The 15,426-nt window shown below is 38.3% G+C and overlaps 1 protein-coding gene across 1 annotated transcript; it reads left to right on the forward strand.

Moving 5' to 3' along the window:
- The first annotated feature begins 543 nt into the window (after positions 1–543).
- LOC137790146 (high-affinity choline transporter 1-like) lies at positions 544–5,712 on the forward strand. The gene is made up of 8 exons (XM_068584125.1): positions 544–727; positions 2,630–2,746; positions 3,195–3,350; positions 3,734–3,882; positions 4,191–4,334; positions 4,509–4,662; positions 4,777–4,994; positions 5,176–5,712. The coding sequence occupies exons 1-8, from the start codon at positions 544–546 to the stop codon at positions 5,710–5,712; spliced, it is 1,659 nt and encodes a 552-aa protein (XP_068440226.1).
- Positions 5,713–15,426: the final 9,714 nt, after the last annotated feature.

Consider the following 15,426-nt stretch of genomic DNA (forward strand, 5'->3'; position numbering starts at 1 on the left):
CAATTTCCAAAAGAAGGCTTTATTTTCAAAAAGGAGAAACACAAAGAAACAAAACAAAGTCTATGGCTATCTGTCAAGCAGTCCTCCAAATTCCTCGTTGTAGCCGGGGGGGAGGGGGGGAACTCAACCGTGCTAGAAATCCAGTAAGACAAACACCAAACAAACAGTTGTGTTTTCAAGCTCTGCTGCAGGTGATCACCTTAACGCACAACAGCTGGGCCGAAGGAGGGGGCGTGGCAGTGTACAGAGATTGGTAGTGGACACTACAGGTGGACAAAACCAAAATGTTAATACATGGCTCACAACAACAACACAGTCAGGAGAGAAACAAACAAGGGAGCACACACAAGAAGCAGACACATATCTGATAAGGATTGTTGAACTGACAACCAACTAACCAAACAAGAAAGGTTGGATGATAAAGCACATGAGAGGTTTGGAGGAGGAGTGAGACAGAAAATGAAAAAGGCAAGGAAACTGCACTGGTAATATAATTTATTGTGTTACCAACAACCTGACTATCAAACAACCGTTAGCTTCAACATGGCTGTCAGTGTCCCAGGAGTAATAGCAATGGTGTTGTTCTACCTGATGGTACTTGGAGTCGGCATCTGGGCTTCTTTCAAGTCCAAAAAGGAAAAGAGCAAATGTCCGGCTGATGGTATGGAAACGGCCCTGCTGGGAAACCGAAGCATCAGTAGAGTTGTGGGGATCTTCACCACTGCAGGTGAGTTCACCTTTTATTGCAGCCCAGTGTCACTACACACTGGTAAATTTGACCCATTCAATGTTTAACATCTCTACATTAATGATTGGCATAATCATATGACAAGACTTTTCCTAATTTAATGGGGATAACTGGGTAAACATAAAATTACAGTTTTTTTCGTTTGCTAAACGACAGCGGGCACAACTGGAGTCATGTGCAAAACTCTAACTACAGTCTGCACAGCAGCAGTTCATGTGGACCAAACTCTATTTTGTTTTTCATTGCTTGAACACAGTTTTCAAAACTCTACACACTTATCCCATGACTTTAACCACAACCTGCACAACACTGTGGATTTACAGCACTTTGTTCAAATGCTAACACACTGCTGTCAAAACTGTGAACCACACATTCAAAACGGAATATAGATTTCAGCATTGTGCCTTTCAAACACTGCTGATTGCAATTTCAGCTGGAAGGCTAAGCAGGTGTCTTGTTTTAGACTTGTTAGTGAACACACACAGACAGACAGACAGACAGACAGACAGACAGACACAGACAGACAGACAGAGATATATATATATAGAGAGAGAGAGAGAGAGAGAGAGAGAGAGAGAGAGAGAGAGAGAGAGAGAGAGAGAGAGAGATATCTATATATAGAGATATATATATATATAGAGAGAGAGAGAGAGAGAGAGAGAGAGAGAGAGAGAGAGAGAGAGATATATCTATAGAGATATCTCTATAGATATATATATATATATATATATATATATATATATATATATATATATATATATATATATATATATATATATATATATATATATATAGGTAGAACTCAGACTCATTTTGAAAAGAATGTCACTCTTTTCTTTGAAGAAAATATTACTTTGTATGAAGTCGCTGAAATTGTTCAAACTGTAAAGATGAACAGTTTGTATTTTCTGTATTGGTGTTTGATGCTCGTGTTTTTACTCTCAGTGTGTTCTGAGTGACAGTGTGTGTTATCTCAGTGAGGGTTGTGCATAGTGTTTGGCTGCACTGAGCGTGTTTTGAGCCATGTGTTATGAGTTGTGTTGCTTGGAATGAGTTTTGCAGGTGATGTGAACTGTTTAGCTCAGGTGACTGTTGGTAGTGCAGACTGTAGTTAGAGTTTTGCACATGTGACTCCAGTTGTGCCCACTGTCGTTTAGCAATCGAAAAAAACTGTAACATGACGTGTTTTCGATGTCCTGTAAACATCTTGCACGCATCGGTGTTCTTTGGGGTCAACTTGACTGAAGCTTTATTTTACTGTGCAAAAACGTATAAAAAAATATCAACAGTTTACGCACATTGGTTTTGGATAATATTGAGGTTACTGTATTGTAGGAAGTTTTGGGGCTCTACCCTTAAATAAAACTCATAAAAATGTGAAATGCACGACAAGACTTCGTTTGCATTGTTTTGTCTGGAGATCTTTATCTGTTTTCTTGACACTGTAAATGTCTCCCACTGAAATGATAATTTAAAAAACATTGTATCTTCCAAATTCTAAATCCTACTGGTAAAAAGTTTTCTTTAAAATTATTAAAACACATTTCTATTTACAATTTAAGGTTAGCTATTTACATTTAAATACTGTCGACATGGGGAACACCTATGTAACATGTTCAATGTATATTGCTGTTGATCCTGTTCCCCCTCGTCAATTTGGCTTGAGGGTGATGTCATTTAAATGAATCATGGTGGTCCTCTGTCCTGTAATCATAAGTTGTAGTTGCAGTAGTTTTAGATTTTTTTGGTAAAAGCTATCTCCAAAACTGCTATTGTTCATATGAATTTACAGTCCAATTGATTTGTGTTCTCTAAATCAAAAGAGCTTGAAACAATGTCAAGTGTGTGTGTGTGCGTGTGTGTGTGTGTGTTCACTTTCAGCTACGTGGATTGGAGGAGGCTTCTTTATTGGAACAGCAGAAACGGTTTACAACCCGTCTCTGGGCCTTGTTTCCGTTTCCAACTATATTTTAGGATTCACACTAAGTTTGATTGTTGGTAAGTCTGTTTTTAACGACTAAAGTGTGGTGTGTTTTATTTGTGTTGCCAAACAAAAGTAACTATGGTAAAGTTGTACAACTGTTATATCGCAGACTTCAACCCCTCATTCGTGCCTACATGTACTTTTTTGACACGTGCATTGCTGTTGAAAATTTATTTTCCCGGAACGAATGGAACCAAAGATCAATTCCTTATCAGGAAACTTTGCAAAATTGCCACAAAGTATTTTATTTGGTTAACTTCTTCTCCATATTCTCTACAGTCTTGTTTATTAGTCCACTCCCAAAATGTTAATGTTCATTAACATGCGGAGGTGTTCGACAGAATATTATAGATGGTAGCATTGTGGGCGGTAAGATGCTACAGTGGTAACCACTGCTGCCTAAGTGGTTCTGTTTGTTCTCCGTATGGGTAACTGAAAACATGTCCTTGTCTCACTTGTAAGGTGGTCTGTTCTTTGCTGAGCCAATGAGAGAAAAAAGATATGTGACCATGATGGATCCTTTCCAGATCAAGTATGGAAAAGTACCAATGGCTCTTTTTGCTGTGGCCACACTGGTGACTGACATTTTGTGGGTGACATCAACACTGATTAGTTTAGGTATGTAAGCCATGCCAGTTTAACTAAGGTAATTTACGATCACATTCCAAAAATGAGTCGTACAGTATACATGTGTTGCATATATGACGGAACTAATCTCAAGGAACTAGCACTGTTGTTTCTCATGAGCGTACACACACACACACACAATCACACAAACACACACACACACACACACACACACACACACACACACACACACACACATACACACACACACACATTTATAAACTGCATTATAAAATGCATTCTTGTGAATGAATCATTTTTGTGCTCTTTACATATGTCGAAATGATAATACATTAATACAGATTGGCAAGATTTTACGGTTTTGCGAGACCCCTCCAAAGGAAAGATGTCTAACTGTTTAGGTGTTTCCACAGGTGCAACCATGAGTGTGATTCTGGATTTACCATACGTCATATGTAACTGGATCTCAGCTGCTGTGGCTATTATCTACACGCTAATGGGAGGTCTCTACTCTGTGGCCTACACAGATGTCATACAGCTTGTCCTCATGTTCATCAGCTCGGTAAGTTTTCACACGTCCTGGTTTTCTCACATGATAGGTTTTGCTGTTATTTTATAACAGATCTATTATGGTTTAACTTTTCTCATATAACGAGTTCTGTTATCGCATGCCTCGCATGCCTGAGTACAAAACAGGCATGCGAGAGGATTGTTGTTCTTTGACTGCAAAAGCTCAAACGTCCAATGTCGGTCCCCTTGAAATTATGTTTATATATTTCTTATATATTACTATATATCACATTGTCACTTTTATGTACTGTTCTGGAGATCCTTGTGGGTGCCTCAGTGTTATGTTGCTTGTCTCGACAGTGGTTCTGTGTCCCCTTTGTCATGATGAGCCCCTCATCCTCAGACATCACTCAGACAGCCATAAACAACACTTTGCAGGCTCCCTGGCTGGGTACACTAGAAGCAGACAAAGCTTGGAGATGGACCGACAAACTATTTGTTTTGGTAAGTGGAAGATCACATCATTGTTCATTAAGAATATTTAAAACCTGTATTGCAGCGCTATAACCCTTATGTCTTAGCCGTAGTCAATTTCTTACGTCTTGTACTCCTACTCTCAATTTGGAAAATGGTTGTGATTTCTATGGTGTGTTAAATTGACATTGCTTTTCTCTGAAGACTCTGGGTTGCCTGGGCTACCAGGAGTTCCATCAGAGGACGTTGTCTGCTTGTTCCTCAGCCACAGCTAAAATCAACTGTTTTGTTGCTGCTGCAATTATTTTTATTTTTGCAATCCCCCCTGTCCTGATTGGCGCAGTGGCCGCATCAACAGGTAACTTGGTCCCAATCAAAAGTCTTTTATTCTTACTCTTAAAGCATGACTCTTCTCTTTGAACCACTAAATGTGTCTCAAAATGTGTACTGTATGTATCTGTCCATACCTTAGACTGGAATCTGACTTCTTATGGTTCTCCATCTCCATATGAACGTGGGGAGGCAACTCTTATAATGCCCATTGTCTTGCACCACCTCACTCCAACCTATGTCTCCATTGTCGGCATTGGATGCATTGCTGCTGCCGTGATGTCATCGACTGATTCTGGCTTGTTGGCTGCAGCTTCTGTCTTTACCTCCAACATCTATAAGAGCTTCCTGAGGACCCAGGTCACAATCTTGAAGTTGTTTTCATAATCATAAACCCCAACTGGTGTAGGCAAGAGTTAGATTGACAGATGGTTCTTCCAATCCCCTGACTATTTGATTTCCAATGAAGGTTCTTCAGATGGTTCTCTGTAGGATAAGTAACTCATCATGTCATCTTTTTTTTCTGTTCCTCCTTTCCCAGGCATCAGAGAGAGAGCTCCAGTGGGTGATTCGTGGCTGTGTGGTGGTAGCAGGCTTGATCAGCACATCTCTCACCAGTGCCCAAAGCAGCGTATTTGTGATATGGTTTCTTAGCACATTGATAACCTACAATGTTATCTTCCCTCAACTAGTCTGTGTTCTCTTCTTCAAAATCTCCAACGGTTATGGGGCTATTATGGGCTTGCTGGTGGGGCTGCTGTTAAGATTGTTGTGTGGAGAGCCGTTGATTCGGCTACCGCCCATCCTCCATTTGCCAGGATGCACCCTTGAAGATGGTGTTTATGTCCAACGCTCTCCAGTGAATACCATCTGCATGTTGGCTGCCTTGACTGCCAACCTCTTGTTTTCCTACTTGTTCTCTCTGCTCATCCACAAAAACCTGCTTCCAGAGAAGTGGGATACGCTGAACGTGAAAGTCAAACAGTTGCCAACACAACAGATGCCAGCAGACAAAGGCAACAATGACAATATGTGTGACAATGATGTTTCAGAGCCTATGATGAGTACAGAGTGTTAAAAAGACAAACCATACTTGCTTCAGCTTGAACGTGTGAGGTACAAGCTAAAGCAGGTTTTTGTTGGGTCAGGGAGGCCTTTTCAAATTAACTTTTACTGTGAAGAGGTAGCTAGGAAACAATGGAATTGGTTTTCTTTCTCTTCGTTGTTGTCTATTATGTTTCTGTAAAAGTTCAAGTGTAAAACAATAAATAAACTTAAGTATATTTGAAATAATACCGCTAAGATGTTCATTTGGTAGATATCATTCCTTCCTTACATGTGCCAACCAGCTGACTGATGTCATCACTGACATGTTTGACATATTGGTGGCTGCCGTTTTTCCCCCCTATTAGCTTATTTTCTCATTGCACCCTCTCGTCTTCCTCTGTTGCTCTGACTTCAGCCTACAGCACTGCTTTCACTGCAGCTGATTTGAAAGCTAGTTTTATCCAATCAGATTTTTGTCTCTCCGGTGTCTCTATGTCAGCAGAGCAGTTTAAGCTGGCCCTTGCAGATTAAAGTACACAGGAAGTGGACATTGTGGTTGACTGTGATGGACTTCAACAAATCAGATCTTTAGTTTGACAAGCTGGGTGTATTCTTTGAGATTGGTCAGTGGCCCAGCGTAACCATAACATGCGCTGTGATTGGTCAGTGGGACAGATTGACTTCTGCCAACAAAAGGAGATAAATATGGGGCTCCATAGATAAAGAAGAAGCTAGAACCTAAAACCTAAAAGAAAAGAAAGTAACCATTATGAAAGGGTTAGGGTTACCTTTTCGAATCGTCAAAGTGGTTAAAAAAGCTCTGCAGGTCGGTCCACACATCCTGTGTGACCTCCATGCCCGTAATAGTAAAAATAATTGTCTGTGTAGCAGAGTGAGTGTCTGCTGTCCACACATGACAGTCTGTATAAACGCACCGCGTAGTGGGCAGTGCACCTTATCCTTGTTCATGGCTACTGTGCAAAGGGGAATTTCTACAACCCGGCCATTTAATCTAGACTTAAAGTTGAGCATTAAATGTGTGGACACTTTAGAGATGCTGTCACTTAAAGGTTTGCGTTTGATTTATTTGCTTTAACAATTTGTGACATGAATGATCACACAGCAATAATCATTGTGTACATCAGCCAGGGAAATTCACAAAATAAATCAAGTTGACAGTTGGAAAGATGTTTGTGGGATGTGTCACAGCAGTTCACACGTTAGAATAAATGGATACAATGGGTGAAAGTGTTAAACATCTCTTCAGCCAACTGTCAAAATTCTTGGTTGAAACACACGCACAATAATTAAAGAGATCGGCATCCTCGTACAAGAAAGCAGTGTTTCCATATCGGCCTTTAACTAAAGACAAGTGATTAAATTGAAAAAGATCAACAAATAATCCAAAAATGTCCAAGAAGAGAGGGCATTGGAAAGTGAATACATTTTTGTGCTTCAAGGAGAGAAACCAGTAAGTCTTCTGTGTTATGAGAACACGTCGGTGAGGAAGGAATACAATTAACGTCGCCGTTTCGATACCAAACACGGAGCCAAATATGCTACGTTTAGCTTCCAAGAATAACATAAATAGCCCAAGGTGTGCCCCATACCACATAAAGGTATGTGAGCAGGTCTGCCCCATACCACATAAAGGTATGTGAGCAGGTGTGCCCCATACCACATGAAGGTATGTGAACAGGTGTGCCCTAGACCACACCTGTCACATATGTTCTTACAGCTCACAATTATGTGTTGGACCAGTTATATCCTTCTCAACTGGGACAAAAAAGCTTTTAATAAAGTTAATATAATAACATATGTTTGATCTTTGTCTTTTTTTTTTTTTTAAGTTTGAGTAAGTTTTTTACACTTGAATAAATAATAATCAAATGCAAAGACGGTTATTTAATAATATGTTTGGTAGTAGTTTATACAGATATAGTTGCAAACGGCCTTTTGAGGACAACCATAATGCTTATAATGTAATAATTGGTAGGCAAACAGCCAACAGCTTATTCACGACTAATTTGCAATGCAAAAAGGTATTGCAATTTTCAATTTCCGTATGTTGCAAATCAAAAAATTTTGGCATTCAATTTCTGTAGATACTTTTCTCTCTTTGTTTCTCCTGTGAACTAATTTCTGTGTTTGTCTGTGCCCGTTCATCCTGTAGCCATGTGGGTTGGAGGCTGCATGATTATGGGCTTAACTAAGATGATACACAGCCCCTCCATGGGACTTGAGTCAGCAGAACTCTTCTTAAGAGCTGTATATTTTTTGGTTATTTTATGTAATTATTTAAGAATTACAATCAAGAGAAGTTTGATCGTGTTTGCATATGTCATACAACACAAACTAACTAATTGCTTCAATCAAAAGACAGATGACTAAGTAGTAAATTCGTCAATGAAAAAAATTGTTTGGGGCTATTACTCAAATAAAAGATGCTCACACTGAAAACTTGTTCAGGCTTTCTTCTGCATTTTTGGGCCCACATAGTCATTCTCTGGATTAATTAGTTGACTTCCTCATCTGTGGTGTCAGACCTCTGAAATTCATGAAATTATGATGCTATATAAATTAGCGGCAGTGGCGGGCCATGGATTTTGTCCTGATGTCTGCTGTGCTATTTAACGGTTGATTGCATCGATTGGAGGCAGTTGCAGAGACATACAGTACAAAATTCACGTGAAATATTCCTCAATCCCTTTCACAAGTGAGCAGCAGCAGCGCAGCAATATTCCCTGCTGTTCTCTCACATGAATGGTTTCTGATACTGATGTGGCACCTTGCATAGTGGCTCCTCCCATCAATGGGTGAATGATGTCATGTAGTGTTAAAGCGCTTTGAGTGGTCGGACGACTAAAAATGCGCTATACATGTACAGGTCCATTTACCAGTACCACACAACCCCTGAGGTTTAAACTGATGCTGAATACTCTGTTTTCCTCCCCCTGAAGGAAGGAGACATGCCCATGCATGATGCTGTGATAATGAACAGATTCAAGATGATTAAGCTGTTGATGATGTATGGGGCTAGCCTCAACACCAAGAACTGCGTAAGTTCAGAGCAACTTTGCTCATCGTTCTCGATCCCTCAAAAAATAATCCGAGTTTATTCAGGAGCAACATATTCAGGCACTTAGTTCAGCTCAAACTAAGTCTGTTTGCTTTCAAGACTCTTATTGTTTCCCATTCATTGTGCTGTGGTGGCTCACTGTCCCCTGAGGATGAATCCTGATGGTTATTATCTGTTCTTTAGCAGTTCATTAGAAATCTGATCTGCAGTTCTCTCAAGAACTTACACAGGGCAATGTTCTGTGAACTGTAGAGGAGTAGAAATATGAAGCAGCATCAAATGCAAAAGCTCAAATAGAGTACAGTACCTCAAAATTACATTTGAGTGGTGTGTTACTATGTGTCAAGTCTTCAAGATACTCCACTACTTTTTTATTAAAAATGCATTCTACAGCACCAATCATTTCATTTTATTTTATAATTTGTGCTCCCAAAAACAAATCCTAGTCTCTTTTTCAATCTACAACATTGATTAGGCATTTGTCTTGTAGGTTTAGTCCAGACAACCTTCAGACAGGTTCTAACGACGCTGTGTAATGGAAGATTTTCTCTGTTAATCTTCTAAGGAGGAATGGAATCTCTGAATCAAAATTGTCTTTTGTCTGTTTATTCTTGCTAAAAGGAAAGGTATGCCACAGCCACTTAAAGCAGTCTGCGACACAGAATTCAATGAAACAACAGTCACAGCCCTGGTTTGGAGGTGTAACCTCCTTTGGAGGTTACACCTCCAAACCAGGTGAAACAAAGAAAAACACTAAAGGCTGATTTATACTCGGGTTTTACGCAGAGACGCAAGCACGCAAGACACGCATGGCCGCCCTTGCGTGGTCAAATCGGCCATTTTGCGTGCTTGCGTGCATCACCCAAAATTTCTGACTATCCGTTAGAGCTATGCGAACCGTACGCAGCCTGCAAGACTGTGATTGGTCTGCTAACCACATCCTTTCTGAGTCTCGCATTTCCGGTTTCATAGCATAATACCGCTGTTTTTAAAAGCCATAGCAGAAACACAAACAATGGATCCCGTTGAAGAACGTTTGGCTAAAGAGAGCCGCAAATATGAGCATTTATATAACAGAGTATAACGACACGCAGATGGCTGTGAATTCCTGGAGGGAGATATCGGTGAACGTCGATGTGCAGGTCGACTCTACGGTCATTGCGCCACCTGCTGATCTGGCGTATGGAAAACGCACGGAAACTACAAACCAAAACGAGTCCGTCGATCCAACTGCGTGGCCAGCCGCAGTTGTAGTTGCAAGAGTATAATTCTCCCTTAAGCCCTGGTCCATCTTCGACATTTGGCTCTTCGTCTACTTTTCCTCCAACCCCATTTATTCAGACCATCTCTGAGGAACAGTAAAATCAGTTTAACATTGCAATACTATATTTTCCTATTACAGCTGTCTAGGAGAAAAAGTGATAAGCCCCTCCCAATGCAAAAAAAAAATCTAAAGCAAAAAAAAAAAAAATTAACACCTTTAAAGGATTGCCAGATTCATTTTTGCGTTAACGCGTTAATCTGCCCAGCCATAATATATACAAATTGAAAGGTATGTATAATATCTTACAGACCAATGTACAACACAAAGAAATATTGTTGCAAATGAATGTAATATGAACAATACTTAATGATTTACAAAGGTGCAACCATGAGTGTGATTCTGGATTTACCATACGTCATATGCAACTGGATCTCAGCTGCTGTGGCTATTATCTACACGCTAATGGGAGGTCTCTACTCTGTGGCCTACACAGATGTCATACGGCTTGTCCTCCTGTTCATCAGCTCACTAAGTTTTCACACGTCTTGGTTTCCTCACATGATAGGTTTTGCTGTTATTTTATAACAGGTTTGATATGGTTTAACTTTTCTCATACGAGTCACTGAGTACAAAACAGGCATGCGAGAGGATTGTTGTTCTTTGACTGCAAAAGCTCAAAGGTCCAATGTCGGTCCCCTTGAAATTATGTTTATATATTACTTATATATTAATATATGATAACGTCAATTTTTTTTGTCCTGTTCTGGAGATCCTTGTGGGTGCCTCAGTGTTATGTTTGCTTGTGTCTACAGTGGTTCTGTGTCCTAATTTACTTTGCTAATGGCCATATATGTTTACTTAGTACAGAAAAATACATTGGTAGCTCAACCGGAAGCAAAACAATTAGCATGCCGTTTGGGTTTTGGAGCTAAGCTAATGTTACGGTTTGAAATAAATGAATGGCGAGCGTGATACGGCAAAATGAATGATAAGTTGTGCTTTCCTTGACAAGACCAAAGTGGTATGTATTTGTCATTGTAAACTGAGCTATCATTGTAGCTATCCAGGCTGAAATACCACTTGATGGCCAAGCACACAGCTGATGCTAACTCTGCGCTCCCTTGTCATAGCCAGACATAAATGGATGGCTTCCCCACATGTTTTTTTTTTTTCATTCATTCATTTTCATTCATTCATTCAGACAGAAACACATGGACACCACAACTAAGAACAAATGTACTGCAGCCACAGCTAAATGGATGTTACTCTGTGTAGCCTGTCAGCGTTGTGGAGGACAAGGAGCTGATATAATACACATCGCATCCGACGACAGGACCCACGAAGCCTGACGGCCATGTTCATCTCCCTCTCCATCACCCTTGCACAGCTGCCAACCTTTCAAAAAACCTTGGCGTGAGATTTTGTCGACGGGGGGGCGGTCCCCCATCTGCGGACGCAGTACCGCGACTGTCTGTTTGGGGTAAACAGGATGTCTATGCAGCGAATAGGTTTACAGGTACGCGCCCCAGACTTTTTTTTTTTTAGCCGTGAGATATTGGTTGTGTGGCGTGTGAGCGTGTGAAAACATAAAAAGCGTGTGTCACACGGCGAAAGCGTGAGATTTGGTGGCTCTGCCCTTGTTTACTTAAAATGTGCACTTCATAATTTTATTTTGTACCGCCCTGTTTGGCAGTTGTTTTTCAATAAAATAAAAATATTTGCATAAAGTAAGCCAATTCACTTTTTCATGTTGATAGGAGCATTAAAATGAAGAACAGAAAATTGCGAATAATCGCAAATAAACTATAACATAAATGCGATTAATCGCGATTAAATATTTTAAGTATTTGACAGCACAAGTATAAACGCACCGTGTAGTGGGCAGTGCACCATATCCTTGTTCATGGCGACTGTGCGAAGGGGAATTTCTACAACTCAGCTATTTAATCTAGACTTAAAGTTGTGCATTAAATGTGTAGACACTTCAGAGAAACTGTCACTTTAAGCTTTGTGTGTAATTTCTTTGCATCAACAATTTGTGACATGAATGATCACACAGCAATAATCATTGTGGACATCAGCCAGGGAAATTCACAAAATAAATCAAGTTGACAGTTGGAAAGCTTTTGTGGGATTTGTTATAGCAGTTCACACACTGTTATGATAACAGGATACATCTATAGAACTCTTTCCACAAGGCTTTGCTGTATTTCAGCAATTTACATGAAGTTAATCAACGTTGTGGTTTCTGTACGGAACGTCAATTGACTTATTTGATCATTTCCTTGTCTGATGATGGTGCTGGGCTTGTGGTGCCTGGAGCAAACTACCCCTTACTTTGGAAGCTTATGGGCTGCTTGAATACCACTTATATTAGATAAAGGTAAGAATCTCAATAAAGTCCTTTACCCATCATTGTTGTTAATGCACATTTCATCTTCTTCTTTTTCTTTACATTTCAACGAGGGGTTCTCTTCCTTAATGACAAAGCATTAAATAGAAAGAGTCACTGACCAAAAGCAGTTTGAAGGATTTAAAAACTTGGATAAATGTAATTACATTTCACCACTGATATTTAATCTGTTACATTGCATGGTATGCTCCGTCCACATGACTGAACAAGCTGACATTAGTCTTGTGAGTTTGTCTCCTGGTCCATGCTGCCACCTAAAGGCAATTGGAGTACAACACGTCTTAATGAACTCAGAAGTACATTGGTTGTAAACCTCATCATTGTTGACATTGGTTTTTGCATTGAACATTTATTGGGCTTAAATGTAATGTTCCAGTATTTGCAGTGTGTAAATCCAAACAGCATGTTCACTGCATATCCATATCACTAATCTTTAATGATCCTGTTTCCACACATATTTTTCTAATGCGCACCAACAGGTTAACGCATCTGTGTGAAAGCTGCATTTAACTGATCTTTAGTAATCATTCAGTCTGAAGATGCAGCTGTATGAATGGAGAGTTATGTAGATAACACAAATATTAGTATTTTAAGTACAACTTATAATTTACTTTAATTCAATGACAAATATTGTACTTGTACTTTACTCAAATGCATCAATCTGATTTGCAGAGTATAATTTTACCTGCAAAGCAAATTCCATGTTTTTTATAAAACAAACTGAATTATTACAAATGAAATACTGTTTACAAGTTAACATACACAGTATCATGATAGTTTTTTTTTTGATTGCTAAACGACAGTGGGCACAACTGGAGTCACATGTGCAAAACTCTAACTACAGTCTGCACTACCAACAGTCACCTGAGCTAAACAGTTCACATCACCTGCAAAACTCATTCCAAGCAACACAACTCATAACACATGGCTCAAAACACGCTTAGTGCTGCCAAACACTATGCACAACCCTCACTGAGATAACACACACTGTCACTCAGAACACACTGAGAGTAAAAACATGAGCATCAAACACCAATACAGAAAATACAAACTTTTCATCTTTACAGTTTGAACAATTTCAGTGACTTCATACTAAGTAATATTTTCTTCTTTCTGAGCTCTACATATATATATGTATATATATATATATATATATATATATATATATATATATATATATATATATATATACATATATATATGTATATATATATATGTATATATATATGTATGCATATATATACATACATATATATACTATATATATATATATATATATATATATATATATATATATGTATATATATATATACACATATATATATGTATGTAGATATATATGTATATATATATAAAATATATATATATATATATATATATATATATATATATATATATATATATATATATATATATATATATGATTATTGGTAAGTCTGTTTTTAACGACAAAAGTGTAGTGTGTTTAACTTCTGTTGCCAAACAAAAGTAACTATGTTGAACTTGTACAACTGTTATGTTGCAGACTCCACAACCCCTCACTATACATTAGCGCCTACATGTACCCTTTTGACATGTGCATTTCTGTTGAAAATGTATTTTTCCGGAATGAATGGAACAACAGATGATTTTCTTATCAGGAAACTTTGCAAAATTACAACTGAATGTATTTTCTTTGGTTAACTTCTTCTCTATATTTTCTACAGTCTTGTTTATTAGTTGGAATGCTTCAAGCATTCCAACTATTGTTCTTTAAATCTTCATTAAACTTTTTCGGTTTCTTCCGTACGTGTTTTGGACTTCTTAAGCTCCTTCATAGTTTCAGCTACAGAAAAAAGTTCATACATTCAAATATTCAGCTACTTAAGGACACAATGGCTATGACTTTTCATATTCCTGACTTCAAATTTTTTCAAACGTTTACAGGTTCTTTTAACATTCAGCTCGAGACAATATTTAAAATTTCAAATGTTAACAAAACCTTCAGCTATTATTCTACAGCTATTATATATTTTTTTCAAATATTCAAATTATTCAGCTATTTATCAAAATAAAAATTATCGGTTTCCAATAAAGAACATCTTCAAATCCGCTTTAAACGTTTTAAACTTCCAAAGCTTACAAGTCTGCCATGCTTTCAGCCTGAGACACAAATGTTGACAAAACGTTTAGCTATTACCGTATCACTCAGCTTTTTTTTCTTTTCTTCTATCGGACTGGACACCCTGGCGGGCTGGACTGGACCCCCTGGCGGCCAGATTCGGCCCGCGGTCCATATGTTTGACACCTCTGATTTAGATGATGCAGTTTTCCAATTACACATTTAAATGACAAGGATTTTCAATAATTTAGTTAAATGATTTTGAACTGGAACACTTTTTTTAGCAATTAGTTGCTATTTATTTATATATTCATCTATTCCACTATTTTCATATGTATTCAGCTATATTTAATTATTTTCAGCTGTATTCAGCTATATTTAGCTATTTTCATAGATATTCAGCCAATTTTATATATATTTAGCTATTTTCATATATATATATATATTCAGCTATTTTCATATATACTGAGCTATTGTTTCATTTTCAAATATATTTAGCTATATTCAGCTATTTTAAGCTATCATCCACTCTATTCAGCTATTTTTTTAAAAATTATTACAGCTTTAAGCCTCAGCTTTTTGCATTCCAACACATTTTCTGCAGGGAATGCTCTTTCTAGTTGCTTCTGAAGACTCATTACGCATCAAGCTCATTGCCCATACACGGACTGTGACAGTAGTGGTAATAAGAATTCCGGTAGCAACAAGTTTGCAGCTACACTAATTAATATGCAATGGTTGATCAACAGTGGCTGATGGTCTTGAGCAGGACACAATTTGCCCTCGATTGGACTTGTTAGTTGGTCAATAGCCCTAGTTTTAGATTAATAATTTTGCCTTTACGGTTTTTATTTTATTTATTGATGGACAAAATAACAGAGCAAGTAC

This window comes from Clinocottus analis, unplaced genomic scaffold, assembly GCF_023055335.1.
Source record: "Clinocottus analis isolate CAN_PGR_092001 unplaced genomic scaffold, fCliAna1.0.p SCAF_2, whole genome shotgun sequence".
NCBI classification, from domain to species: domain Eukaryota; kingdom Metazoa; phylum Chordata; class Actinopteri; order Perciformes; family Cottidae; genus Clinocottus; species Clinocottus analis.